At 53.6% G+C, this 27842-nt stretch overlaps 1 protein-coding gene across 4 annotated transcripts; it reads right to left on the reverse strand.

Moving 5' to 3' along the window:
• Nucleotides 1–4495: 4495 nt before the first annotated feature.
• SLC43A1 (solute carrier family 43 member 1) lies at nt 4496–27842 on the reverse strand. 4 transcript variants are annotated; one of them, XM_069470022.1, is made up of 15 exons: nt 27557–27842; nt 26093–26259; nt 18124–18301; nt 17977–18032; nt 17772–17848; nt 15450–15542; nt 13714–13847; nt 12612–12790; nt 11372–11518; nt 11244–11279; nt 10898–11036; nt 8841–8982; nt 8494–8567; nt 6532–6655; nt 4496–5208 (listed from the first exon to the last, which is right to left on the reverse strand). In XM_069470022.1, exons 2-15 carry the CDS (start codon nt 26244–26246, stop codon nt 5062–5064), a joined length of 1680 nt encoding a protein of 559 aa, XP_069326123.1. In that variant the 5' UTR covers nt 26247–26259; nt 27557–27842; the 3' UTR covers nt 4496–5061. The 4 variants fall into 4 exon arrangements, with proteins under 4 accessions (XP_069326123.1, XP_069326124.1, XP_069326122.1 ...); XM_069470023.1 differs by lacking the exon at nt 27557–27842 and adding an exon at nt 26912–27037; XM_069470021.1 differs by having other exon boundaries at nt 4502–5208; nt 27673–27842.

A 27842-nucleotide genomic window follows, 5' to 3' on the forward strand; every position in this document is an offset into this window, starting at 1 on the left:
ATTCTGCATTCTTTTTGTCTGCCAGACACCCAGCCTAGTTGTAGTTAAACGCCTCTCTTTCTCTAATCTCCTATATCTATTCAGTTACCCAGTCCCCCGCCTGGCCCCAATCCATCCCTTCCTTCCCATTCCCCCACCACCTCCCCGCTCCAGCTACTCATTACCTCATGCCTAGAATATAAAAGAAAATAGCAATAACCTCTCACTGGTTTTCCTACATTCAATCTCTCCCTCCCACCCAGCCTGTCCATGGTGACCAGATTTAACTGATCAAAATTTGCATTATGTTGCTCAGGAACCTATAAAGGCTCCCTATTGCCTACAGGTTAAAGATCAAAATTCCTTAGCAAAGCATCCAAAATCCTTCAGAATCCGGTACCAACTGCTTTTCTAGCCTTTTCTCTCATGGCTTCATCTCAAACCTTCATGCCAGTTAGAATGTTTGTCTCAGTTATCATGCATTTGAAACCCACAAACCTATTTCAAATGCTCCCTAAAATTCCTCAATCTCCCCCAAACTAGGAAACCTCTTCTCCTTTCCTCAGATCACAGACTCCAGAGATCTTCTCCAAGGCCAAGACTGCCCCTTTCTGACCATACATGGGGGTTCTTTCACTGCCCTTCCAAGCTTCAGATAGAGGCTCAGGCTCTGGCTCCCCCAAAGCAGATGGCTGCCCCCAACTGGCCGCCTTGGGAAGCACAGCCAGGCTGCAGTCCTGCTGAACTGAGAGTGAGCATCTAACCGCCTGCAGAGAGGAATACAAGGACGCCAGATGACAAGGTTTATAAGCCCTTAAGCCTCTAAGGTTCTTACACCCAGATTGGGGGCAGGGTTCTCGGCCCTGCTTTCTGAGCTGCTGGCTCCCAACTTTAAATCCCTAATCCATGAGAGAACTCCTCTGCTATGAAATACAAAGACTTGGGGCTCCCAGAACACAGCAGAAGGGAAATGTGCCCATCAGACTCTGAGAAGCCACAAGGCCAGGGATAGTCCAGGTGGCAGGCCCAAGGTCCAGCTGGTATCAGGTTTCTATATGAATTTTTAATGCTTCCAGCCAGACCTGTCAGATGTTCCGAAACCTGAGCATCTCCTTTCATCTCTGTACATCATGCCCTTCCCATCCCCATTGCCCCTGGTGGCGGGGTGGCAGGGAGGACAGGCTTGGGAGAGCTATCCAGTGGCCTTTGGATAAATGGTTTGTGGGCAGTAGATGGGGGAATGACCTAATTATTCTTCCATTTATTAGCTGTGTGACCTTGGATAAGTTACTTAACCTCTCTGAACATCAGTTTTTGAGAGTTTGTTTTCTTTTTCTTTTTTTTTCTTTTTTTTTTCTTTTGTAAGCTGGGGGCAATAGTGGCTCCCTAGAAGGAGTTGTTGTGGGGAATAAGTACAATTGCCTGTGGAAAGGTGACCTGCATGTTTGTGGTTATTATATTTCCTCAAGTTCTGCCTCCCTCCTCTGGTTTTCTTCCAACCCCAGAGGTGTCTCTAGCTCTTTCTTTGAAGGTGGGGACTTTGGTTGGCTCTGCCATCCCCTCTGAGGCCCAAACTGCCCACCTCAAGAGCCTTTGGCCTTCCTAGGAAACTCAGATGAGGAGGGGGCAGGGAGCTAAGAGAGTAGGCAAGGCTGGGGGGTGGGGGTGAGAGAGGAAGATAGATGGTGAAGCCAAAATAGAGGGGAGCCCAGTGGGCAGCAGTGAAAGGAAGGGGAGCCGCTGCTCAGAGAGAGAAGAGCTGGGGCGGACTCATTCCTCCTTTATCTCCCTTTCTCTCCCCTCCCTCGGCTGGGATCTGCTGAATCAGATTGCTAAGCGGGCCCTGGAATCTGCATTTTAACAAGTGGGGATGGGTTATGAAGCACTCTTAAGTTTGTGGGGTGGTCTGGGGGGGGGGGCAGACCGGAGAATGCAAAGGGAGAGAAGTTACACTTGGTGGCAGCCACAGACAAGGCTCCTGCGTGGGGAGGGTGATGCCAGCGATGGGGAAGGAAGGACGGGGGAGGCAAAGTGAGAGGACGCCAAGCCAGACGGGGGAGGTGGGGGCCCGCAGCCAAGGGGAGACTGGTAAGCCCTCAGAACGGAAGCGACGCTCGCGGGGTACGCCCCGCCCTCCCTTCGTGGCGATCTGAGACGCTGAACTGCTGGACCCGGGATGTGGAGACCCTGGAAGACCCCCATGCCCCGTTTCCGGGGCGGAGGGTCAAAGGGGAAGCTTCTTATCCCCGGGGCGCTCCCCGGGGGTTCAAGGCAGGGATGTGTGGACACCCTTGCGTCCCTGTCCCGGCCGCAGCCCTCCACCCCTCGCCTCAGCTCGGGTCCAACCCGGTTGACCTTCTCCCTCCCGCTGCCCCCCGGCCCCCGGCCCCAGCCCATCTGCATAAAGTTCCAATTAACACGTTTTTCCTTAGCTATTTGCGATCCCAGAACTCGCTCCCAGCCCGGGAGCCCGCTTCCCGCCGCCTCCTCCTCGCCCCTGGGACCGCGGGCCATTAACTCTTGCGACCCGGGCCACTCCCCGCGGCCGTGACCCCGCCAGCCTACCCCGCGGCGGGGGGCCTGCAGGGCGAGGGGCGCGCCCTGGGGCGCAGGGCTGTGCCGCCGGCCAGAGGCCAGGGCTCTCCGCGGAAAGGCAGGCACTTGCCCGCCCCTCTTTCTGGGAAGAGATGGGGAGGGGGGCTTCTCCTGGGAGACTCGGGGCGTCGAAATTCCTCGTTCCTCATCTTCCAGCCCCCGCACCCCTCCTCCTCCCCAGCCATCTGTTCCACTCGGCAGCGCCGCGACAAACACGGCTCTAGCTCGCTTCCGCCCCTGCCCAGCCCCCTCCCCAAACTCCCCACGGGGAGACGCCCTTCTGGGAGGCCAAAATTTCTGCCTCCGTCTCCCACCGGGTCCCAAGGCTCAGCTGGCCAGGGGCAAGCGTCGAGACCCCCCCTCCTTCCTTGCGAGGGTCGGTGGGGCGGAAGGTAACGTTTGAAAGGGTGGGGGTCCGGAAAGGCAGGGCGAGTTCAGAGGACGGACAGGGCAGGCCCAGGGTAGGGGTTCTGGAGGCCGAGGCCCGGGAAGGGCGGACGGGCGGCTAGGGTTGGGGTTACCTTCCTGGCTCGCCGCCCCCTCGCACCCCGTCCCAGGCTGTGCCGGCCGCAGCCACGCAGCGCCGCCTGCCGGGCACACCGCGCCTGGCGCGCACGCCCTGCCCCTCCGCTCCCCCTTGCCCCCCGGCCGGTTCATCGCGTCGGTCAGCCCCCGCCGGACTATTCGGACAGGAAGGAAGGGTGCGGGGCAGAGAGCGCGGTGAGACCCGGGCAGGCCCTCTGGGAGCCGCCGACCCCGTGCCTGGGTGCTGTCCAACTCTGGTCTTGTATTTGCGGAAAAGGCAGTGTTGTAAGTCAGGAGTCTGGGCTCAGAGCAGCCAGGTATCCGGACCCCTCTCAACGTGTTTTCTCATCTGAAAATGGGTAGGTCAGTCTTTTATTGACTTCTCAAGAAAACCTAAGACAAAGGGAGAGAAAATGGCTTATCTGAATGCTGTCTTCCAGCGCTAACCTGTGGAGGTCCTCCAGGAGATTTTCTGGGGAGGTGGGGGAGGATGGGTAAGGCTTCTGAGGTCACTCTCAGCCCTGAGAGGGCAGCTGAGAACTGGGAAGAAGCCTGGGACTTCATTTCCACCCAGTTGCCCAGGGAAGACCTGTGGCTTGGACTCTGCAGTCAGACTGCTGGGGTTCCAAGCTCAGCGCCACCACCTACCACTGTGTGCCCTTGGGCTTGTGCCTTAACCTTTCTGGGCTTGTTTCCTCAGTCTGTGAAACAGGATGACAATATTGATTTCTTGGGCTATAGTGCGGGTGAAATGAGATACCAGTGTAGAACGGACAGATCCTCCACCAATCTTAGCTGTCCGTCCATTCATTCTAGGATTCCTTGTAACCTCTAAGACTTATGTCCAGGGGCACAAGCAGATGTGGGGCTGGGACAAATCAGGTGTGTCTTTCTGGAAGGTCTCTTGTCCTCAAAGATGGTGTCTACTTTTGATGCAGATTATTTTAAAGCCTCATTTATTTATTTACTTTAAAGCCATACTTTAATGTTAAAAGTAAATGTAAATATAGAGTGAAACCCAAAATTTACATGAAGTTTTAAGATAAAATAGGAGACTACAAAAAAGTATTACTTTCAGCAGGCCTGGGGATGCCTTGGTGGGAAAGTTTGAGTTATCCCTTAGCATTCTTTCTAAAGCATTGTCCCCTGACCCCTGTATGGAGAAAGGCCAGCTTCCCAGATGTACCCTAAACCCTGGGAAGCGGGGGGCAGGCTCTGGACTCCCTCCAGGCACTAAAGGCAGGGCAGGGCTGGGACCAGGGCATTGAGCCAGACAGCCAGAGGCAGTCAGGCTAGCACGCCAACCAGCCTACTTAATGCCCCGCTGAGCCTGGGTGAGGAAGAGGGATGAGGGTGTGCCCCCCACCACCACTGAAGACAGATGCACACCAGCCAGTCTCTCACTTCCCTTTTTATTTCCTCTAAGACCTGCAAGAAGCAGCACCAGGGAGGGAACCTGCCCTCCAGCCTCTGGAAGGGGCCTACCCCCCACAGCCCACCCAGGGCACAGCCAGCACCGCAGGCCCCTTTCTTTCTGAGGAAAGTTGCGTCACACACACACGCACACAGGCATACACAGGCATGCGTGCACACTCTTGGCAGCTGGGACCTTAGAGGGGTAGCCTGTTCGCTGATCCCACGAGCTCCATGAGGTACCAGGAGGCAGGCCCCTGGGGCGAAGGGCTGGAGAAAGGGCACCCCACACCCTGGTGTCCTCCAATGCAAGGAAGAAGAAGGCCCAATCCCTCTAGCACAGAGACTATCTTCAGTCAATGGAGCGTTGCTTTGGGGATTTTTTTTTTTCCTTTTTGCAAGTCCTTACAAAAATAGAACTCTTGGTATTTATAAATCCATGGCCCCTAGCTCTATGCGAATGTTACCGGTAGAAAAGCCTTATGGGGCATTCCCTTTGGTTGCTCAGGCCTTGGGTGCCTATTGTCCAGGTCTCTCGGCCTCAGAAGTCTATGTTGTTGCCTCAGGGCCGCTGAGCACCTTCAGTGGGCACACCCCGTTGGCCATGTACTCCTTCTGGAGCCAGGCACGGTAGTAGAAGAGGTAGCAAGGTAGCAGGAATCCAAGGAGCGAGAACAGCAGGAGGCCCAGATTCACCTTTGGGGCAAGGAGAGAGAAACAGAGTCAGGTAAATAGCCCTTTGCCCTCATCATCCTCAGGGACCCTCCTTAGCTTCCAAGAGGATTGACACAGGGGGCGGGCAGCGGGGCAGGGACATGCCCAGACACCCCGTGCCCAGCTCTGGAAGGAGTACGCCACCAACAGGACAAGCCCAAAAATGCCCAGGCATCTTTGCTGCAGGCCCTGGGCCAGAATGAAAAATAGAGTTAGTACTCATTGTGGGCAGTCATTGCTCCATCAATATCTCATTTAATGCTCAGCAACCTTGCAAAGTGGCTGAGACGAGACTGCTTGGGTCTAATAAGTGGCAGAGCCTGGGCACTGCCCACACGCTATGGCACTCTCTGGGTAGATATGAAGAAGATCACAGCGCCGTAGGAGACTGGGCTGGTCAGGCTGCTCGGGAAATGGGCCTTTCTGGACTGGCAGCTCTGACCACTGGAGACGCTGACCAATAGGACCCTGTTCGGGGTGGAGAGAAGAGGCTCTCAGGACCAGTTCAAGGAGCTGGCATGCACAGCCTGGAGGACAGGCAGCTTGGAAGGCCCAGGACAGTGGCCCTCACATGGGCTCTGACCCGGTTCACATCCCACCCTGCCTTATTCACTGTGTGACTTTGGGCAAGTAATCACACCTATAAGTGTCTCCTTCTCAGGGCTGCTGTGACAAAGATTAAGTGAAAAAATATACACAGCACGTTTAGCACATAGTGCATGTTCAGTAAATGGCAGCAGCTATTTCATCCCCGTTCTTGTGGAAGAAGGGTTTACGTGTGGGTGGCCCCAGTGGGCAGATGGAAGATCAGCTTCAGGGAGGCACGTGTCAGCTCGGTGCAAGGAAAAGCCTTTCTAACAACAGGGGTGCTGCCTCATGCAGGAGTGGGGGCCCCGCCACTGAGCTCTGAGGGTATCTGAGCCAAGAGGGGAGGAACTCCCTTTCAGGGGTGCTGGAGAGACGATGCCTGCTCTGGGTGGAACTGGATCAGACCAGTGGGTCCTGAACACAGGCCCAAGGATCAGGAATGGGCCACTTCACAAATCACCTGGGAGCTTATTAAAAACAGACTCCTAGGGTCAGGCTGAGAGATGCTGACTCAGTAGCCTGGGGAATCTGTATTTTTAACACTGTGTGAGGGGTTTTGAGGGGCAGCCAGCTTGGGAGCCCCCAGATTAGAGCCCTCCAAGGTGTGTCTGGCTGAGATGAGTGACGGATTCCTTCACATACAGGCCCCCTTGCCCCTGCCCCCATCCCTGCCTTTCCCCCTGCCCGCCCCCATGCCAACCCAATCCCCGCTCTCACCCAGAAAGGCTCTCCTTTCAGGGGTCCCACCATGGCCATGAAGAGTGGCTGCTGGAGCAGGGCGAACACGGCGCTGATGAGGGACTGCAGGCCCGTCAGCGTCCCGAAGTGGTTGGATGGGAACCTGTCCAGGAGAGGGGCAGCGCAGGGGTGTGTAGCCGTCTCCAGCCCAGCCCGGACCCCTCGGGTCCCTTCCCCCAGACATTGCTTCCACGAGCCAGGAAGGGTAGTGCTCGAGAGTTCAGGCCCTCTGCACAAGTTGGTCCCTGGCCTCGAGGGAGGGCACATGCCGGGACCTCAGGGCCACAGAGGTGGGTTCTGACACCTCCTGTCTGTGTGATAACAGCTGGCAGCCCAAGCTCTCTGAGCTAACAACAGGGACAGCACCAACCTCGCAGGCTGTTCACCTTATTCCTTCAACAAGTGTTTATGGAGCTCCTGCTATGTGCCAGGCACTGCTCTAGGTGCTGAGATAGAGCAGTGAACCAACCAGATGAAGATTCCTGCCCTCGTGGAGGTGGCATTCCCATGATGCAGGCGGGAGTCCGACGATAAGCAAGAGAAATGCGCGCTATGTTAGACAGCGATGAGTGCTCAGGAGAAAAGTCAAGCCCAGGAGGGTGGGGGGCGGCAAGGGGGTTGCAAGTGCAGATGGGACGGCCGGGGAAGGCCTCACTGAGAAGAGGGCAGCTGGGGAAGGACCTGACAAAGGGGAGAAGGTGAGACCGGGAGCCTTGCAGCTATCTGGAGAATGTTCTAGAAACAGGGACTAGTAAGTGCAAATGCCCTCATCAGGGAACGTGCTTGGGGATACCGAGGCACAAGGAGGCCACTGTCGCTGGGGCGGAGTAAGGAGGGGAGGAGAGGGGAGCAAGAAGGCAGGGAGGTCCCAGGGCCGGGTCTTGTGGAGCCTTTTAGCTCACAATAAAGTCTTTGGCTTTTACCCCGAGTGAGATAAGATGGGAAGCCACAGCGTGACGTGAAGAGAGTTATGTCTAACAGGTGACTCCAGCCCTTGTGCTAAAAACAGACTGAGGGAGGATCAGGGCAGACGTGGGACACCGCTTGGGGGCTGCCACAATAACCCAGGCTAGCGATGACGGCGGCTCGGACTGGGGTGGCAGCAGTGGAGGGGACGAGAAGGGGTCACATTTGGGATATGTGGGAGGAGGAGCTGGCAGCACCGTGGATGGGCTGAGTGTGGAGCGTGAGGAAGAGAAGAATCAAGGAGGACTCCAAGGTTTGGGCTTGAGCAGATGGAGGGAAATGGGCTGCCCTCCGCCAAGATGGCTGAGATCAGGGAGTGGTGGTCACAGGGCCGCCCTGTGCCTGCCGTGCAGGATGCCCTCAGTACGTCATGATTTTGTCATCACTATCGTAATGTCCTATGTTACTCCATCACCCATGCAGGCGAGAGTCACTACAGCGCCTGGCAGTGGAAACCAGAGACGCTTGCTGTTTCCTTTTTTCTTTCAACAAATATTTATCCAGCTCCTACTATGTGCCAAGCGCTGTTCTAGGTGCTGAGATATAGTGATGAAACCAAGCCAAATGGCTCAACATGAAGGAGGAAAATTATAAGGCAAACAAGACTATCTTTGGGAAATTTCTTCCAGGCAGGCATGCGGCACAGTGGAGGCCACTTTGGGGGCCATTCCAGACAGCAGACATAGGAACAAAGTGTCTTCAAGCCAAGTATTTCAGCTTCCTCTAAGGGAAGACTTTCCCACGGTGGAAGTCACACTGCAGCGGGGTGGGCTGCCTTTGAAGAAGTGAGGGGCTCAGAGAGGGCAGTGGACCAGATGGCTTCCAAGATCCCCGACAACTCTGAGATGTCAGCATTCGAGGGAGGTGGGCGTGGGAGGGGTGCACCGGGGGATGTCTGGGCCCTTCTAACTCTGCTCTGGGATTCCCTGGTTATGGGGGCAAAGCTCAGGAAGGCAATTAGCCAGGGGGACTCACACTGCAGCATAGAGGCTTCCACAGGCAGAGTGGAAGAAACCTCGGACCATGGTGTGCAGGATAAACGTCACGAACTGAAACCAAAGAGAGTGAAGAGGTTAAGAGAGAGTGTCGAGGCAGGAGGAGGGGTGGGGTGAACAGGGAATGGGGACTGCACTGAGTGCACCTCCATGTTCTTATCCCCCTCGCCAACCCAATCTACTGGAAACACTTCCTGGAGAACCCAGAAATAGTCAGACCCAGACCGGAGGATGGAAACCATGCTTTCTGGAAGGCAGGCGCTGGGTGAAACGTCCCTTTGGAGGAGGCCGGGGGGGCAGGGAGAGGAGAAGGATGGAAGCAGCTACCTGGAGGTGCAGGTTGTTGATGAGGCAGGTGATGCCAAAACCCACAAGCAGAAAGTTGGTCAGCGTGAAGGCATTGATGGCATTGGTGAGCTTCTGGATCTTGCAGTAGCGCGGTCTGAGGGACTTGGCAGCAACCCCATCCCTGAGGAGAAATGGAAGTCACTGGCCACTGCCTCTACCTCTCCAGCAGCTCCCTGGTTCTTGGGCCAGGCCCCCTTGTGATGTGCCTCCGCTGCTGGGGCAGCAGAAAAGGTAGAAAACCATTTATCCAGCTGTGTTTCCCCCACCCAACTACACAAGCATCAGCGAGGGGCTTTCTTAACAGCAGATTCACAGGCCTGACCCCAGGCCTCAGAATCTCAGGGGCAAGGCCCAGGAATCTGCATGTTGACAAATGTCTCCACCACTCCCTGTTTCTCATGCACACTGAAGTTTGAGAACCAACGATGGGACGGAAGGTAGAGAATGGAGAATTCTCACATTGTCTCTCATCAGAAGCCCCAGGAAGGTGTCTCTGCCCACCAGTCTGGACAAAAGCGGATGCCATTCAGAGGACAGCAGCTTAGTCCCTGACTGCTCAGCAAGCTTCTCCCTCTGCTGTGATCAAGGGCTCTGAAGCCAGCCCAGGGGAGAGGTCAGTAGGCTAGGGTGAGGGCGGGCGGCCCATCTGTCCTGGACAGAAGGTCCCTGCTGGTGGACCCTGGTCATGAGGAGCAGAGGGTGGCGGAGGAAGGCTGGGTGCCAGGGCCAGGCACTTTTGCAAGGAGGGAGGCCACTGGATTGCTCCTTGGATGCCATCTCTCCTATTCTCCTTCTCCCATCCTCTCAGGACAAACGAGGACTATTTGGATTAACACAAAAAGAACAAAAGCAGTCAGAAGACCTGGGTTCAAGGCCTATCGGTGGTCTCCAGCCAACAAGATGGCCCCCAGTGACCCCTGCCTCCTGGTATTCCCCCTTTTGTGCAGTCCCCCCCGCCCCACTCTATACCAGGGTTACTCTATGTGACCAACAGAATATTATGGAAGCAATGGTATGCTGCCTCTAAGATTATGTTACAGGAGACACTGCGGCTTCCATCTTGCTCTCTCTTAGCGCTCTTGCTCAGGTGGAAGCCAGCTGCCATGTCCGGGGCAGCCCTGTGGAGAGGCCCATGTGGGCGGAACTGGACCAAAGCCAATTCTCCAACCCAGGCATGGCTTCCAATGACGGCAGCCCTGGCCAACCTCCTGACTACAGCTTTATGAGAGACCCTGAGCCTGTCACTCCCAGAAACTGTATGAGATGATAAATGTTTCTTGTTTAATGATGCCAAGCTTTGGGGTAATTTATGTATTATACAGCAATAGATATCTAACATACCAACTCAATCTCTTCCTACACTTAAGAAAGCTTTATTTTATTATTATTATTTTTTAATAAGTTATTTTCTTAAGAGATGGAGTCTCGCTATGTCGCCCAGGCTGGTCTCGAACCCCTGGACTCAAGTGATCCTCCCGCCTCAGCCTCTCAAGCAGCTGGGACTACAGGTGTACACAGCCATACCCGGCATCTTAAGAAGGCTTTTGAATGTACTTTTTATAACATGAGTTTTGGAGCCTGCTATTAAAAGCTGTGCGATCTTGGGTAAGTTACTTAACTGTGTAACCTGTGTCTTACCTTTCTTACCTGTAAAATGAGAATACTTCGTAAAAAAAAATAAATTTTTTTTGCTTGAGCCCAGGAGTTTGAGACCAGCCTGGGCAACATAGTGAGACTCCATCTCTCCTAGAAAAAAAAAACCCCAAAACCAAAATGTACCTACCTCAGAGGGCTGTTGTAGGACTGAATGGACAATGCAAGGGGCCTAGTACAAGGCAGCACTCAATATTAGCTATTCTTATTGCCAGGCAAGGCGTGGCCTTTCTTAGCCTTGGTTTCCTCATCTGTAAAATGGGTAAGCGCCCCTGCTCTCCCAGTGCTCTTGAGAGAATGAAATATGATGCTGGTTATAGAAGCACAGAAAAAATGGAAAGCACTGTGTGACCACTTGCTGTCATCATCCCTGTGCAGGTCACCTGGCATCTCTTGGGGCAGTGCTGTCAACCGGGGCATCCACACAGTCCTTGATCCGCCAGTCCATGATGTAGCCGATGAGGGGGCAGGTGAGAAGGCACAACAACTGCATGGCCCCAAAGATGGAGGTGTAGAACCCAACTGGGCAGGACGGGAAGGGAAAGGAGGTCAGGAGCTGCCCCAAGGGTGACCAGAGAGTGCCAAAACAGCCTTCCTCTGACCCCAGACTCTTACATCCCCCAATGCACAGGGTCACCAGGGTGGGCCCATGCCCAGAGGAGTCCCACCCCCTGCAGGGTGGGCAAGGGCGGGTAGCTGTGGGCCACAGCCCTGCTCTTCTCTCCCTACCTGTCTCTGCCACCTTTTCTCTCTGTTCATTCGTCTCTGTGGGGCGGAGGGAAGGCACGGTGAGAAGAGCTCAGCCAGGGTGACCCTCCTGTGCCTGCCGCCCCCCAGGGGCCTCCGCAGCGCCTCACCCTGCTCCTGGCCGCAGGTCACAACGTACTCCAGCATCTTGTTCATGGCGGCCATGTAGAAGATGACCCGCAGCTGGGTCATGCCCATGGTGAGGAGGCTCCACAGGAAAATGGGGGCGCAGAGGCTCTTGCGGAAGGGGACAGACCCTGGGGAGACAGCAGGGGGTGCCCCTGAGCCCCAGGCCCTCCACGGCCCTCTGATTGTCCCAGTTCATGCAGTTCTAGTGGGAGCTCTGTCACTATGTGACTTTGGGGAGGGACAGGTTTCTTCAAAGGTTGAGGTTCCCTTGCCCCCAAACTCTCCACAGAACATTTATAGGTGACCACCTATGCTTTGTGTGGTAATAGCTCTACGGGCTACACACTTGACACGTATTATCCTGTTTAATCAAATCTGACACAACCCTATCTTTACCGCATTTTACAGATGAGGAAACTGCGGCTCAGAGAGTTGCATGACTTGCCCGAGCTCACAGGGCTGGAAGTGCAGGTCGGCCTGACTCCGGCTCACACCCTGGGCCCCTCAGACCTCTGAGGATCGGCAGTGGGGTAACCACCCTCATCACCGCACACCATTCTGCACTTTACAAAGCTTCCACATCCACCGTGTCATTCAGTTGTCACAACTAACTTCCCTGTTTGGTGGGTGTTATTAGTGCCAGTCTAAGAAATGAGGAAATCAAGAGCAAGATCAGGTGATCTACCAAGTCACATGGCCCATAACTGGGGAGCAGCACTGAAGCCCCCCGTCTCTTGACTCTGAGGAACTCTTTCCACTAATCATGGAGTGACAGTCCAGGGGTCTCAAGGGAAGTGGGCAGGGCAGGTGGGTGCAGCTCCTCCTGCAGCCAGCAGGGGGCACTGGCCAGCCAGGTGCTGGAAGGCCCCTGCCAGGAGGCTCGCTGGCTTGGCTGCACCTGATGCAGTAGGCTCACAGGTTGCAGGGCCCCCCCCCCCCCCCCCCCCCCCCCCCCCCCCCCGAGGAAACCAGCTGCCCCACAGGCCCAGAGACCCTGCCCCCATTCCGGAAGCTCCTCCCTCCCCCATCCTGAGAATCCAGCAGGGTACCCCTGAATCTGAACTTTCCAGCTTTGTTTGAGCTTTGATTTCCCCACCTGTAATGGGGAGCAGGCACCGCCTACATCACGGGGTGTTGGAAGGACTGAGAGAAACATGAGTGCTCACTAAGCACGAGGACCCACTCTCCTGTGCAAGGCTAGCGCCTTGACCAGACACTCACGCTCAGAAAGTTTTTCCGAGGTGCCACGAACATCCTGGGATGAGATGAAGACATCAGCCCCCTCCTCCAGGCTAGGGGCCTTCTGGCTCAGCCGCTGGCCCACGATGGTCACGTGGGTATAGAAGCGGTCGCCAGTCACCTTGTGATCCAGGGCCAGCCCGCTGAGCTTGATCTTCTTCCTGCCAGCAGCCAGGCCACAGAGTGTGGGAACCAGCCATGCAGAGCCCACCCTCAATAGTCTACTGCTAGGCAGCCGCCCCAGTCTGTCCCAGTGGGTAGAGCACCCCTCTACCCAGCACCAACATGCCCAACAATAAGCTCCCAAATGCTGGGCTCCTGTCTGTGTTGCTTGGAGCCTGGCCCAGGGGCCAGCTTAGCACAGGTGCCCAGTAATGAAGAGTCCATCAGGTGCTTTTCACCTAGGCTGTTCCCATGGAGGAGGCTGCATTAAAACGTCAGACAGGAGGCAGACGGCCTGATTCCAACTTAGATTCACCCCCATTTCAATATGACCTTCAAGCAAGTCACTTCATTTCCTGCACTTTTGTTATTAATGGAGTTAATAATAGAATCTATATCATACAGCTGTTTGAGAATGGTATAGGGGCCAAGTACAGTGCCTGGCATACAGTAGGCACTCGATAAATGTCAGCTATATGACTGTCACCCTAGTACTTGTCATGGAGCATCACCCCCTACCCCTGATGGACTGATATGCAGCTGGGAAAAGTTGGCATTCAGGTTGCCCCACAAAAGGTGGGGTGCTTGGTTATTTTGTATCCCCCCTTTTGGGTTCATATGGTATTTGGTGCTATTGCTGGGGTCCCACCTACTCTGATCTCCTCCTCCAAACCCACAAAGGACAATAACAATAATATTATAGCTACTATATTTTGATCACCTGCTATGTGCCAGTTCTATTACTTAAAAACACCTGTGGATAGGCAGGAACAGGCCCATTGCACAGATGAGAAAGCAGAGCTCCGAGAGCTCAGGCAATTTGCCAGGCTGAGATCTCAGCTGAGGTCTCTCTGGCTCCAAAGCCGATTCTGTCCATCCTGTCACCACAGCTGGGGAATCCCTGCCCACTCCAGCCACTCACGTGTAATTGACTTCCTCAGGGGCAGGAAAGGCTTCGATAGGCCAGTTGAGGGCACAGTTCAGAAAGATAAGGCAGGCCAGGCCGGACCAGGTGAACATGATGACCACAAAGGTCACACCAGCATCATAGATCAGCTGTGGGAGGAGGGGGCAGGCTCATGGGGGAGGCCACTTGGCCCTAGATACCACTGAGGTAGAACCCAGGCCTCGGAGGACTTAAAAGAAAATCTTTTCTACCCAACTCCTTGTGCCCAATCTGCAGATGAGGAAATCAAGGCCAGAAGTAAAGAGATTCAGAAGACTCACCATTCCTCTTCCTTTTCCACCCAAGTCTCCCTAAAGAGGTGTGAAGTAGTCCCCACAGAGTGCTAAATAAAGTGTCTGGCCACTTGCTCAAAATGTCATTGAAATCTCAATTATGATCTTAAAAAGTATATGCATTTTGCCTATGATTCCACCAATAATCATGTTTATTTTCACACAAAAATGTCCACTTCATGTTATATGCAAAGGAAAAATTAACACTCAAGGTTTACCAGGCCTCACCGGGTTTATCCTGCACCTTCCTGGCACGTTCCCTGGGGGAGAGGGAAACCCAGTCTGTGAAGCCTCATCTCACCTTTCACAGGTGCTCCCAGGTGCCACAACTGGGTGATTTGTGGGGAAGTGCAAGTGCTCTGCCTAAGGCCTCCTGAGCCCAGGACAGGTAGGTTCTGAACTGACTGGGATTCTGTGCAGATGTGTCAGCTCCTCTCAGGGGAGAGGCTGCTGCACAGGGATGATGTCCTCCTGTTGTCCTTCCCGTCCCCTCCACCTGGATGACTGATGTCTGCTCTCCCCTCAGGCTCCTGCCCAAAGCTCCACTCACAGCTGGGGAAAAATTTGCTCCTTCAAGCCTTGGGCCTTGGGGTCCTTTCCTTCCTGTGGCAGGACAGAGTTTTAAAGGGCCACACCGCCAAATGTGTGGAGGTGAAATCTGGCTTCTCAAACCCTACTCCGTTTGTTGAAGACAAGGGAAAACCACTCACCCTCTATATCTGCCCACCAGAAAAATTGATGGCCACCCTACCCATGCACACTCTCAGTCTCCTTTGGAGAGTCTGAGCAAAAGTGCCCTCTAAACTAACAAATTAACTGCCCAAGGTGGAGTCGGAGGAGCACATCACGACACAGTCAATGTGTGCTATGATATCATTTGACAGAGAAAGAAACAGAGGCCCCTACCTTGTCTAAGTTAAAACCAGGTCTCCTGGCTCCCAAGTCCACCAAGCTGACCTGTCCAGGATCTAGCCTGGCATGGACTAAGCTTTGTGACCCTGGAGCAAGTCACTCAGCTTCTTTGGAAGGTGTGGAAAAAGATGTGCCCCAACAGGTTGGATGAGGCCAGAGAGTCAGGAACCTCGAACGCATGTGAAGCGGCTGGACTTGATTCTGTAGTTGAAACAAAACCACTGAAGGTTTCTGAGCAGGTGTGGGGGCCAGTTCTCCATCTAAGATCATTCTGGAAGTCAGGAGAATGACAGATCAGAGAGAGAAAAGATCAGAGGCAGGGAGACCAGCCCAGGAGAGAGGAGGAAGGCCTTCATTGGGACACCAGCGTAGGAAAGAAGGAGGCCAAAGAAGAGAGAAGTCAGACCCACGGGGCAGCACCAGCCACTACTCACCTAGCCCCACCCAGTTCTTGTCAAGGCAAAATAAAACCCAGGGGACCTCACTGCCCCCCAGGCAGCTCCATACCTTAATTCCCGGGAACGTGATGGCAGAGGAGGCATAGGAGCCGAACATGAGGGCCATGAACGTGGAGCGCAGGTTCCCAAACATGTTGGGCAGCTGAGGGGGGAGAGCGGTACCCGTGAGCAGGGGACACCCCGACACACACTCAGGGTTCCCAGCCCAGTTGTGGAAAATTGAATTCCAGGAGTAACAGCCCCCAGGAGATGTGACAGAAAGGCCCCAAGGCAAAATCAACCTGGAAACTGTACTCTTTCCCTCCTACAAACTCATGATGCACTTTCACATCTAAAAGGCTCCCAGGAGTGCCCGAAAAGAGAAATTTTGTTGACTTTGTTTAAACCCAGGGTTTCCCAAGTTTGTTGTTTAGGGAACCCCTTTATCACATGATAGCTCTGAACAACCCATGGAAAAGGTGTTTAAGAAAACACTGACCTAGTCCAATTCATTTTAGATGAGAAAATTGAGGCCCAGAGAGGGAAAGAAGTGAAGAACGATACTCAGGTTCGCAGAGCATGTTAATGACTTTCTCTCCTATTGGGGCCATCCCAGCCCTAACACAAGGCTGTGACCGTGGCTGACCCTGTAACAGGATGGTGCCTCTTAACCCTCTTGGTGGCCCCAAATGTCCCAGCCCACAGTTTCTGTTGGATCAGGACAGATCCTGGCGAGGGCCAGAGAGGTGAAGGTGGGAATCAGGCAGGGAGCAGGGACAGGCCACGTCTCCAGAGGAGGTGACTTTGACGCAGAGCCAGCCCAGAACCCCCACCAGTAGAGAATTAATTGGTTGTATGTTCTGTCAACAGCATGAACCAGGCCCTCAGGGGAAGAGAAGGCAAAGTCATGACGTCCTTTGCACACACCCACCTCTGATCCCACCGTCCTCCCCAGGTCACCAGATCCTGTAGCTGAGAAAGACCTTAGAAGCCACACAAAACTAAACCCTCTCCACAGAGGGGGAAACTGAGGCTCTGAAGGGAGACCTCAATCAGCTCTGGGAAAGAAGGTGTTTAAACACAAGAGAACCGATTCGTCCTATTCCCCCACACGTGGCTCAGGAGAGGGAGCGGGGCCAGGTTGGGCCTCACTCGGGCAGAGGTTTCCCTGGCATCCCGGATCAGTGACGCACGCTGCCAAGGACGCCAGAGAAGGCAGCCAGGGCTTGGGGGGGCAGGGCCCCCTCCCCGCAAGGGTCCGCGGGGGCTGTCTCCGCCCAGCACCGCGGGCAGGGCGAAGCCGGCCGCTAACCCGCTAACCCGCTAACCCCAGGCTGGCGGCCGCAGCACTGGACGCCGGGCCAGGCAGAGCACTGCTAGCGCGGCGGCCGGGGGCGGGGCCGGCCCGGGGGCGGGGCGGGGCCGGCCCGGGGGAGGGGCGGGGCCGGCCCGGGGGAGGGGCGGGGGCGGGGGCGGCGCCGGGCCCTGCGATTGGCTGCAGATTACAGGCGGCCGGGAGACGGCGGCGAGCGCCCGCCGAGCCCCGCAGGCGGCCAGGGCAGGGTCGGAGGTCAGGCCCCGCGCCCGGGGAGGAAAGGGATTTAGGGCAGCGAGCCAAGCTACACAGGACGGAGAAGGGGCTGCGGAGCGGGGCGGGGAGGAAGGGATCCACTTCCTTAGAGAGTTGTGAAATGTCCCCGGTTGGAATTAAAGGCAGCTGCTGGGGTAAGATGAAATTCAGCCAAAAACACCCAGTCTGGCTGTCAGGAGGCCCTCGTCCCAGATAAACAGCCCGCCCCAAGTCGGCTCAGCCAGGAACCTTCCCCTCCCCCCACCCACACACTCTATGCCTTTAACCCTTGTACTCACATACATAAACATACACACTTAGAAAAACACACACACACATGCAATAGGTCGAGCTGCGTGAAAAAGCCCTTTTTATAGGCCAAGCCCGGCCAGATATTAACAATTCCACGTAGTTCAACCTCATACACTCACAACTACATTTGCAGTCTCAAGCCCTCTGACACGGACAGGCCACTAACATGGCAAACGTACACACTCTCCCTTCCACTCACTATCAGATTACTCAGTTTTATTTTCTTCCCAGCACTTAAGACTACTGACATAATTTATTAGTTTACCCCAAATGTAAGCTCCAGAAGGGGAGGACGTTGTCAAGTCCTGTTTGTGCTGTGGCCTCAGCCCCTAGAACAGAGCTCAGTAGACATTCTGTGCGCACACACACAAACTCACACAGCCTCACCCCCACCTCTAGCCGCCACCTGCATGGTTTCACACGCGCCCCATGCCTCGCCCTCCCCCCCCCCGCCCCCGCCCCCGCCCCCGCCCGGAAGTCCTGCTGCCAAGACAGGCATGTCATACTCACAGTGAGTGAAGAGAACGTTAGGCAGATTCCACCAAAGCCATTCAGAGACAGTGCCACGAAGATCAATGGAGACAGCACTGGGAAGAGGAAGAGCGGCGGATGAGGGGATAGGAGGAGCAGTGGGAGGCCAAGGGCAGAGCTGGGATGAACATCTGCCTTCATCCCACCCATTCTTTTCTTGTGGGGGCACTAGAGGACAGCTCACCTTCAGTGTCCCAAGATGCCAGGGCCATGAGGGTGCAAGACGAAGCAAAGCAGGCACTGCAGGGGACACAGGGAAGGGGGAGGGCTTGACCTGTGAGCCCTCTGAGCAACCCCTGCCCCTGCAGGTCCCCACAGCCCAGCCACTCACCTGCCAACCAGCCGCACAGGCCGGGGGCCAAAGCGGTCCATGAAGACCCCCAGCGGCAAGGTGGTGGCGCTGAGCACGAAGGAACCAATGGTGAAGCCCACATTGAGCATCTCGTCCTGCCGGTCACAGCTCAGCCACTGGCGCTGCTCATCCTGGGTGGTGTTGGTGGCGTTCTCAACTGAGGAGGGGGAAGGGGTGCTTAGCACATGACAGAAGTAGCCGCCCGCCCAGCACAGAAGGGAGCAGCCTGGGGTCAGGGGCCTGCATTCAAGTCCCATGCCAGGTGACCCTGGCGGTAGCCTAGAGTCATGTGTCCTGGGCGGGGGGTCCATAAATAGCAGCAATTACTATGTGACCCTGGGAGAGTCACACACACCAAACCTGAGGCCTCAACCAGTTCAAACGAGATAATGGACATCAAAGTGTTTACCAAGTTGCAATATTTATTCAATGTCCCAGCTCAGGGGGTTTTATGGATCCCACAAGAGAAAGCACTTCCAAATCTAGGGCAACGGTGGTGAGTGCGCTGTAATGGCCATAACAAGAATCTGCCTAGAGGTTTGTTTTCTTATGTCCGAGGAAATAGAAAAGAAAAAAAACTTAGAAGAAGCTTTCTCGGTAAGTAACATTCTGATAAAATAATAATAGCTAATGTTTACTGAGCACTTAACTATGTTCCAGGCATTGTTGTAAATAGTCACTATACATTAACTAACTCACAGCAGCCCCACGAGTCAGTTAATATAGTACCTCCGTTCTCCAGAGGAAGAAACTGAAGCACAGAATCAGGACCACAGCACTGCCCTCTACCCTCCAGAAGTCTACCTGGAGGACTCCTCCTCAAGGTAAACTGCCAGCCTGGAGCTGTGACAAGGAGAAAGGCCAGTAGTAAGGGGCAGAGGGTGACTTCACTTTACTCAGTGCTCAGTGAGTCATGAGCTGGCTGCTCCTTGGCTTCCAATTTGTTACTAGGCGGCATTGCCAAGGGCAAACTCAGGGTGCACCTGGGAGGCAGAGAGCCCAGGCTCTGAACTCCCACCACCAGCCTTACTAGCTGTGCAACCTTGGACAAGTAACTTCCTCTCTTTGAGCCTCAGGCCCCTTGTCTGTAAAGAGGATGCTCTTTAGAAAGATTCACTTGTAGACGGTGAACAAAGAGCTTTGCACAGTGCCTGGCCCAGAGGAGGTGCTCCTGAAATAGCTGATGAAGGGGCAGACAACAGCCCTCCTGGTGGGTCACGATGTGGTAAGGCCATACTCTAGGAGCTGGGGATCCCCAGAGAATGAGACAGGAAGCTCTCAGCTCTCCTGGGGCTTAATTAGATAATAAGGAAATAGATGCTGATTTAAAGAGTGACAGGTGCTGTGCAGAGACCGAACGGGGATGTGATAGTGCCAGGATGCTGGGGTAGTGGGACATCTGCCCTCAGTGGTGACAATGACCCCTGACTTTAGGTATCCAAAGGGAATGCAGGCAGCAGAAGGGTAAAGTGATCTATGTGTAACCAAAAGGAAGACCATAAACAACTGTCACATCCTGAGTGCTGGCCAAGCAGGGAAGAAACCACCTCGGGCAATGGGGAGTTCCTCATTGGTACCAGCTGCCAAGGGGGATGGGGAAAGTGCTCTGGCACCTGGAGGAAGCGGTCAGGGCATTAGATCACATAGCCTTTGGGGTTCAGGTGAGCCCTATAATTTAGTGATCTTTATGATCACTGTTCATTTCTCTACCAAGTTTGTCTGCACCGGTTTCTCCATTCTACACTGACTTACTGGGTATTTCCTGTATGTCAGCACTGTGTTGGGACAATGGGTAAAGCAAAAAGAAATACAAAGATGATACACACCAGCGGCTGCAAACTGGTGACCAGCATTGGGCCCACGCTCATGTTTTGCTTGACTAGCAGTATTGATCCTCACAATGTTGTAAATTATAATGAGGGGCCAACTTACAATCAGGAGTTACCACATAAAAAATCCAGATTTCTGGTCTTTTTGAAAAAGTCAGAAGTTCTGGCCATTATTGGAGCTGAGTGGAAGACACCCCTTTTCAACAGGGCTTGCCCTCTCAGGTCACACAAGTCCTCACCATTCTTTTAGTTCCCAGACATCTGCCATCTTACATTTGCCCTGCTTTACCCAACTATTATCACCTGCCTGGCCCCCACTGGCATTTGAATTTGTAGCCCCTGAATCAGACACTGTTCCTGTTCCTAAGTCTTTCACAATCAAATGACAATTTCCCTCACAAACAATCCCACTAGCTTGCCATGAATTCTTACTTTGTGCCAGGCTTTTCCATATAGAATCTCATGTAATCCTTACGACAACCCTAGAAAGTGAGTATCATGGTCCCTATGTTATAGATGATGAGATTCCAAGAAACAAAGCAACTCACAGTCACCCAGCTTCTTAGAGGCAGGCTCAAATTCAAACTCAAGAGAATCTCCAACGCCGAGAGTTTTCCACTGGCCTAGAGGGCCTCTCTGTTCTGCATGGCCAGCTTAGTAAGTTTCCCAAGCACGTGCCAGTGCTGGCAAGGACATGCGTTCTTCCGCTGATGGAGAATCCAGCCCAGTGGACTGCTACGGACTCGAGGTCACTTAGTACATTCATTCCTGTTTTATGGATCAGCTGTGCATAAGTTTGACTAATATGAGCTAGTTCGTGAGGCCTGGTCACTCTGAGTCGTTGGATAAAACCCAACTTCTAAACCAAGAGGGGAGCCAGCCCAAGACCTCTTAGTCCAGTATCTATGTTAATGACAACAGAAGAGGTCTTTGGCATTGACCCATCTACTTTTATAGAGAAGAAGTAAAGGGAGGCACGGGATGGGACAGGGAGAATGTATTCAGTAAGCCAGTGACAGAGCTGGGCTTAGAAGCCACAGAAAACTCTGTTTTCCAACGTTTGGTATGCACAGCATGTGAGTACTCAAGATGGGTTTAGGCAGTACATGGAATAGTTTTGGAGGTTTCACAGTTATTAGTTATTTGAATGCACATTAGAAATATACACACATATGTAAATGTGTACTACTATGTATTAGAAACATATATATGTATTTTGTGTGATGTGTGTGGGGGGAGGGGAGTAACATCAAACCCAAAATTCTAAGGATATTACACTTTAAGGCTAATCTTTTAAAAAAGTAGGTTGATTAAAAAGGAATTATTAGCTGGGCGCAGTAGCTCATGCCTATAATCCCAACACTCTGGGAGGCTGAGGCAGGAGGATAGCTTGAGGTCAGGCATTTGAGACCAGCCTGAGCAGGAGCGAAACCCTGTCTCTGCTAAAAATAGAAGAAATTAGCCTGGCATGCTGATGTGCACCTGTAGTCCCAGCTACTCGGGAGGCTGCGGCAGGAGGTTCATTTGAGCCCAGCAGTCTGAGGTTGCAGTGAGCTATGATGACACCACTGCACTCTAGCCCAGGCAACAGAGTGAAACTCTATCTCAAAAAAAAAAAAAAAGGAATTATTAAGTAAATAACAGTACCCATGGCACACAGAAATGTAAGATCATGACAGTGGAGTGCAAATGACTAGGTCTGGGAAATACTGGAAAACAGGATCATGGTGAAGCATTCACCTCTGGAGTCTGACAGAGCCAGGTTCAAATCCTGACTACTCGCTGTGCTGCTGAAACTCTTCGAGGCTCCGTTATCTCGTCTGTGAAAAGGAGACAGTGGAGGCTGGCTCTGAGGACTGCCACGCACCACAGCACACACTCGCAGAATGATGCCATTTTCTTTGTCTCCCTGGTCAGGGTTCTTTTCCTAACCTCCTGATGCTTCACTTTCCTGCCATTGATACAGTTGCATTCATCAAAAACACCTAAGGATTGGGCTCTAGGTGGTGTCTTGCCTATGGCTGGACTCCTCTAGGAGAACCCTTAGCCATTGCGGATCCAGGACATCTACACCATTCCGAAGGCCAGCAGAAAGGTCCTGGTGTCAGACCTGAAGTTGAATCCTTACTCTCTCCTTATGTATTAGCTGTGTGACCTTGGACAAGTTACTTAGCATCTCTGAGCTTCAGATTTCTCTTCTGTAAAATGGAGGTAATAATAATACCTATATCACAGATTTGTAGTGAGGACTAAAGAGCTAACCAACAAATAGTAAATGCTTAAAGAACTTGAGAGACTGTTTTATTTGGGCGTTTATGCTGGATATACAGTAGTGTATGACAAATTGAACCTAAAGGAGCAGAAGTCACTGAGAAGACAGGGAGTGTGGCCAGGAAGCCCCAAAGTATTAATGAATACTTCAGTAATGAGTTCCACCACATTTGTTGAGCTCTTTAAATATTTGTTAAATGGCATCATTTAATCTTTACATCATTGCTGTATGGCAGGAGGGTTGGCAATTGTTCACTCCATTTTATAGACTTGGAAAGAGATGAAGATCCAGAGGGGCCAAGTGACTTGCCTAAGGTCACACAGCAAATGACGGCAAAGCTGCGTCCAGAACATAGTAACAATCCCACCTGAAGTCTGCAATTGTGTCTGCTTGCTCTCGTTTCATTTTCACAACAGCCCCATGAGGTTGGCATTACTGGTCCCATTTTACATACAGGGCAACTGAGATATCAAGAAAGCAACTGGCTCAAATCAGCCAGCCAGCACATAGCAGAGCTGGAAGCCATGCTGCCTGCCTCTTTCCTGGTCTTAATAAGATTCCTGGTCTTATTCTGTGTTCTTGGGACATTGGAGAGGGAGTCTGAGATCCACAATGAATGAGGCTCCAAGAAGCAGAAAGTGGACACTTCTAGTCAGGTGGCACGACCGAGGCAGAACAGGGAATGGCATCCCCAGTCAGCCTGACAGCCTCAAGGATTCCGGCTGGAGTACCTTGAAGGGAAGAGAGGTGGAAGGGAAAGAGGCATGTTGTACCTGCTTTCCAAGAATGGACAGATAAGTTCTGAGAAAAGGAGAGGGGTTCACTTTGGTCACCTCTACCTAATCCCAAACAGCCAGGGAAACACAGGTGTAAATCTCTGTGACTTTACATTAGGTAATGGTTCCTTAAACGTGACACCAAAACACAAGTGGCAAAAGAAAAAATAGATAAATTGGATTTCATCAATGGTTACAATTGTTGTACACCAAAGGACACCATGAAGAAGGTGAAAAGACAACCCACAATGGAAGAAACATTTTGCAAATCATATATTTGATAAGGGTCTTGTACCTAGAATATAAAGAACTCCTACAATTTACTAATAAAAAGACAAATAATCCAGTTTAAAATGAATAGACGTTTCTCCAGAGATATGCCAATGGCTAATAAGCAAATGAAAAGATGCTCAACATTATTAGCCATTGGAGAAATGCAAATCAAAACCACAAAGAGATACCAGTTTACATCTACTAGAACAGTGGTCCCCAACCTTTTTGGCCCCAGGAACCAGTTTCATGGAAGGCAGTTTCTCCAAGGACTAAGGTGGGAGGTGTCTCGGTTTGAGAGGAGGTGGGATGGAGCTCAGGTGGTGACACACAGCTCGTTTCCTAACAGGCCACGAACCTGTACTGGGTCACAGACCAGGGGTTGGGGACCGCAGCACAAGAATGGCTATAATAAAAAAGACGGGCAATGACAAATGTTGAGGATGTAGAAAAAACAGAACCCTCCTACACTGCTGATAGTAAAATAAAATGGTGTAGCAACTTTGGAAAACAAAATGTTAAACATAGTTAACCCTCATGACCCAGCAATTCCACTCCTAGACATATACCTAAGAAAAATGGAAATGCATGTCCACATAAAAACTTGTACACAAATGCTCATGGCATCATTGTTCATAAGAGCCAAAAAGTGGAAACAACTCAAATGTCCATCAACTGACAAATGGATAAATAGAATGTGGTTGACCCATGCAACGGAGTACTATTCTCCAATAAAAAGAAAAGGAGTGCTGATACATGCTACAGCGATAAACCTCGAAAACGTTATACTAAGTGAAAGAAGCCAATCCCATAAGGCCACATATTATAAGATTCCATTTCCATTCTGAAACACTAACAATAGGTAAATCTAACTTTTGTCATAGGCAAACCTATGACAGAAAGCAGATAAGTGGTTGTGTAGCGCTTGGGGGGTGGAAAGAGGTGTGAGAGGAGTGAGTACTGCTGATGGGTACGGGGGTTAAGAAAATGTTCTAAAATTGACTTGTGTTGATGATTGCACAACTCTGAATATACTAAAAACCGTTAAATTGTATACTTTAAATGGGCGACTGGTAATGTATGTGAATTTTATCTTAATAAAGCTGTTTTACATATTTTTTAAAGGCATCAGTGGAGGTTATGGGCCTTCAAAGGGGAAGCAGGAGCTTTGGGGGTGATGGAAATGTTCTAAATATTGATTGTGTGCTGGTTACTGAGGTGTATAAATTTGTTAGAACTCATCAAAATGTATGATGTAAATTAATCTTCAATAAAGTTGATTTAAAAGACATCATCACCACAGGTGGAGAAGCGGGAAGAAGCTACCGGATGGGCAGTGACAGGTATCAAGGCCACTAGGCAGCAAAGGACTGGAAGGTTCTCTCCAGTCTGGAGGGTAAACTCAGAGGGGACTTAAGATATTGTGTGGGTCCCCTAGTAACTCATCACTTGGTTCTCACAGCCACCCAGGAACTCCCATCATTTCATTTCAGGCCTCCTCCTCTCACCACCCCCTGCCTTCCCAGGCCAGCTGCCAACTCTGCCTCCTCCCCTCCAACACTTTGTAACTGGGGCCAGGAGGTTAGGGCAAGTCACCTTCCCTCAGTATCACCTGCTGCTTCTTTATAACATTGGCTGGAGTAAGGCAGCCCCCAGGGTGGACTGGCTGCTGTTCTGTTCAGAGTAGATATTAAGACCTCCCACCTCCAGCCGCAAGAGATCGGGTTTCTCCCACAGCCACAGCAAGTGCTGTGAGGCAGGGAGTTGAGTTGAGGAGCCAGGAGAAGCCAGAAGGACACTAGCATTTATCAAGCACTGTGGACTCTCACAGCACTCCCACGGGATAGAAATTATTATTATTCCCATTCTGCAGACCAGGCAACTGAAGCTCAGTGTTTAAGGAACTCACCCCTGTCACCAGCTGGTAACAGGGGTGGAAGCTGGGATTCAAGTGCAAATGCAAGCTGGCCTTCCGTCAAAGCCTGCTCCATAACACAGAGGGTGGGGAAGGGGGTGGGAGGAAGGCGGGGAGCCAAACTCCACATCCACGCAGCTGCTCAGGCTGAGCTTGTCGGCACAGCACTCTCCTTCCCAGAAAAGGAAGATACACATCAGACTCAAGTCTCACACACCAGGAGGGGTGACTTCTGCCCTGAGGCAGCTGCAGATAGCCCAGTGGCTGCCGTTATTCCTCTCCCTGTTCTGGGCCACTCACAAGAGGCCAAGGTGATTGAAATGAAAAACAGAAAACCCCTGCACACACACACACACACACACACACACTCATAATGTCTGTCCTAGATGAAATAAGGCAACTTTGTGCGATGAGTGATTTGAAAACTGGGGGGGGGGGGTCCAAGGTCTTGAAAAGGGGAGAATGCTGGCCCTTTACATTCAAACCCCACCTTGGGCAGCACTCCTTGGTCTTATTTAGCCCTACAACAGCCCTATTAAGAAATTCCTCACGCAGCTAGCTGCAGCACTTCTTCCTCACAGAACTGGAGACCTGAGGCTCTCAGAGGCTTAGGGCTCTGCGATTAGTCCCAAGATCTGGATCCCAGCAGGATACCTGGCATGCAGTCACAAATGGATTAGACAAAGGAGGTAGAGTGGGCAGAATGCCACCTGTCCTCCCAATGAAGTTTGAAGAGGTCAGTAAGTGAGGCTGTCCAGCTCCCAGCCCAGTGCTCGGTCTTGAGCAGCCCTGCTTTCTGTCCACCGAGCCACCTGTCCTTTTCTGGCTTCCACCAACCCCCTCCGCCGTCCCTCCCCCAGCCCAGCTGGCCCGTTCTCAGGCATACCTGCGCACATGCTGGAATAGAAGCCCTCCTTCTTGAGCATGATCAGCAGGGAGCCCCAGCCCAGAAGCACAGCGGAGAAGAAGAGGTTCTCCAGCGCGGCTGTGCAGACCATCCACCAGCGCCTCCGGTACGCCTGCTGCAGCGTGGGGGCCATGCTGGCCGTGAGCCTGCTCAGAAACAGAACGCTGAGCGAAGGGAGCCCCAGCGGCCCCTGGGAGGGGTCCTGCATCTTGGTGGCTCCTGAGATCCCTCGGGCCAACCTGCGAAGGGGCCTTCATGGAGGCCCCATAGAGCCCTGAGCTGTCCAGTAGGTGCCACCGAGCTAGCTCCGAGGGCACTAGCAGTGCCAGGGACGCACGCGGCGCTGGGCTCCCACCGGGCCACGATCAGAAACAACGAGAGTCCTGTCTGCGTGCTGCAGCTTCCTGGCGCGCTGCCGGGCTCCCCCACCCAGGCCAGGGCGCGCAGAACCCGGCTCCTGGGGGCCAAAAATGCAAGTCCCCAGAGGTCAGCTAGGGGCAGAGTGCGCTCTGAAGCACCGCTGGCCCACGTCTGGCCCCTAGCGCCAGGAGGGACCCCCAGAACCAGGCAGGAGGAAGAAGGGGAAGTGTAAGACTGCCTAAGAGACCCCGCTTCCCGTTGCCCCTCTAGGACCACTCCTTCCTGCTGGGGCCGGGCGCGAGCAAGCCCTCCCCCTTTCCACACCAGGCGACCCAAGTTCAGATAGTCTCGCGGGCCAAACCAACAGCTGCCACGTGGAGGGAGGAGACCCAGGGCGGGCCCGCCGGCGCCCCCTCCGCCCGCGCACGCCCCACTCACTCCGCGGGGCGCAGGACACTACGCTGCGCCCCTGGGGGGACCGCCTGCCCCCTCTGGCCCCGGGAGGGGCTCGGACTTCGGCAGGAAGTCCGGCCGCTGCTGACTTTATAAGGGCAGTGGCGGCGGCTGGGCTGGCGGGCGCGCGGGCGTGTTTACCAGAGGGAGGGAAGCAGACCAAGCCACCCCCGCCGCGGCCGCGGCCGCCACCGCGGGAGGAGACTGGATGCGGGCGGCGCGGGGGCGGGGAGCAACAAGCAGGGTGAGACGAGCAGAAGGACCGGGAAGGGCAAGAAAGAAAGACCAAGAGCGAGGGGAGGAAAGCACGAGTCACTTCTCCCTGGGGGCCTCAGTACCCCCATCTGTGAAATGGGGCTTTGGGTTCAGGCGCCCCGGAGGTTCGTTCGAACTGTGACAAGAGTGTTGCTCTAAGCAGAGGAAGTGCAGCAAGAGGGGGCCTGAGAGTAAGAGAAAAGTAGGAGGGGCTGGAGGAAAGAAGGGGGTGGGGAGGACGAGGGACAGGACAATTTGCCGCGGGACTCACGGGCTCAGGTAACGGGCTTTCCCGCGGGGAGCCTGGGAGTGGCGGCAGGAGACGCCCGGGGTGGCTTTCGGCTACGCACAGCCGGGACCCCACCCGCTGCTCACCTCGGGTCGGGGGCGAACGAGCCTCCCGCAGCTGCGGACGCCTCGGCGAGCGCTGCGCCTCCGCGGCGCGTCCACACTGGGCGTCCGGGGTCCGGCGGCCCAGCCCTGAGCCTCACCCGCGCTGGGGTCTCCTCTGCATGCCGGGTCCCGGCGGCCTCGGAGCTTCAGCGCGACGGCCGGGTGATCTCCCCTCCTCTGCCCCGTCAGAAGTCGGGGACTAGGAATCCGCCCGACGCCACAGGTCCACCAAGCGGGGCACGGACGAAGTGGATCTCCCGAGTTGATG

This window comes from Eulemur rufifrons, chromosome 6 (genome assembly GCF_041146395.1).
Source record: "Eulemur rufifrons isolate Redbay chromosome 6, OSU_ERuf_1, whole genome shotgun sequence".
Lineage (NCBI taxonomy): Eukaryota > Metazoa > Chordata > Mammalia > Primates > Lemuridae > Eulemur > Eulemur rufifrons.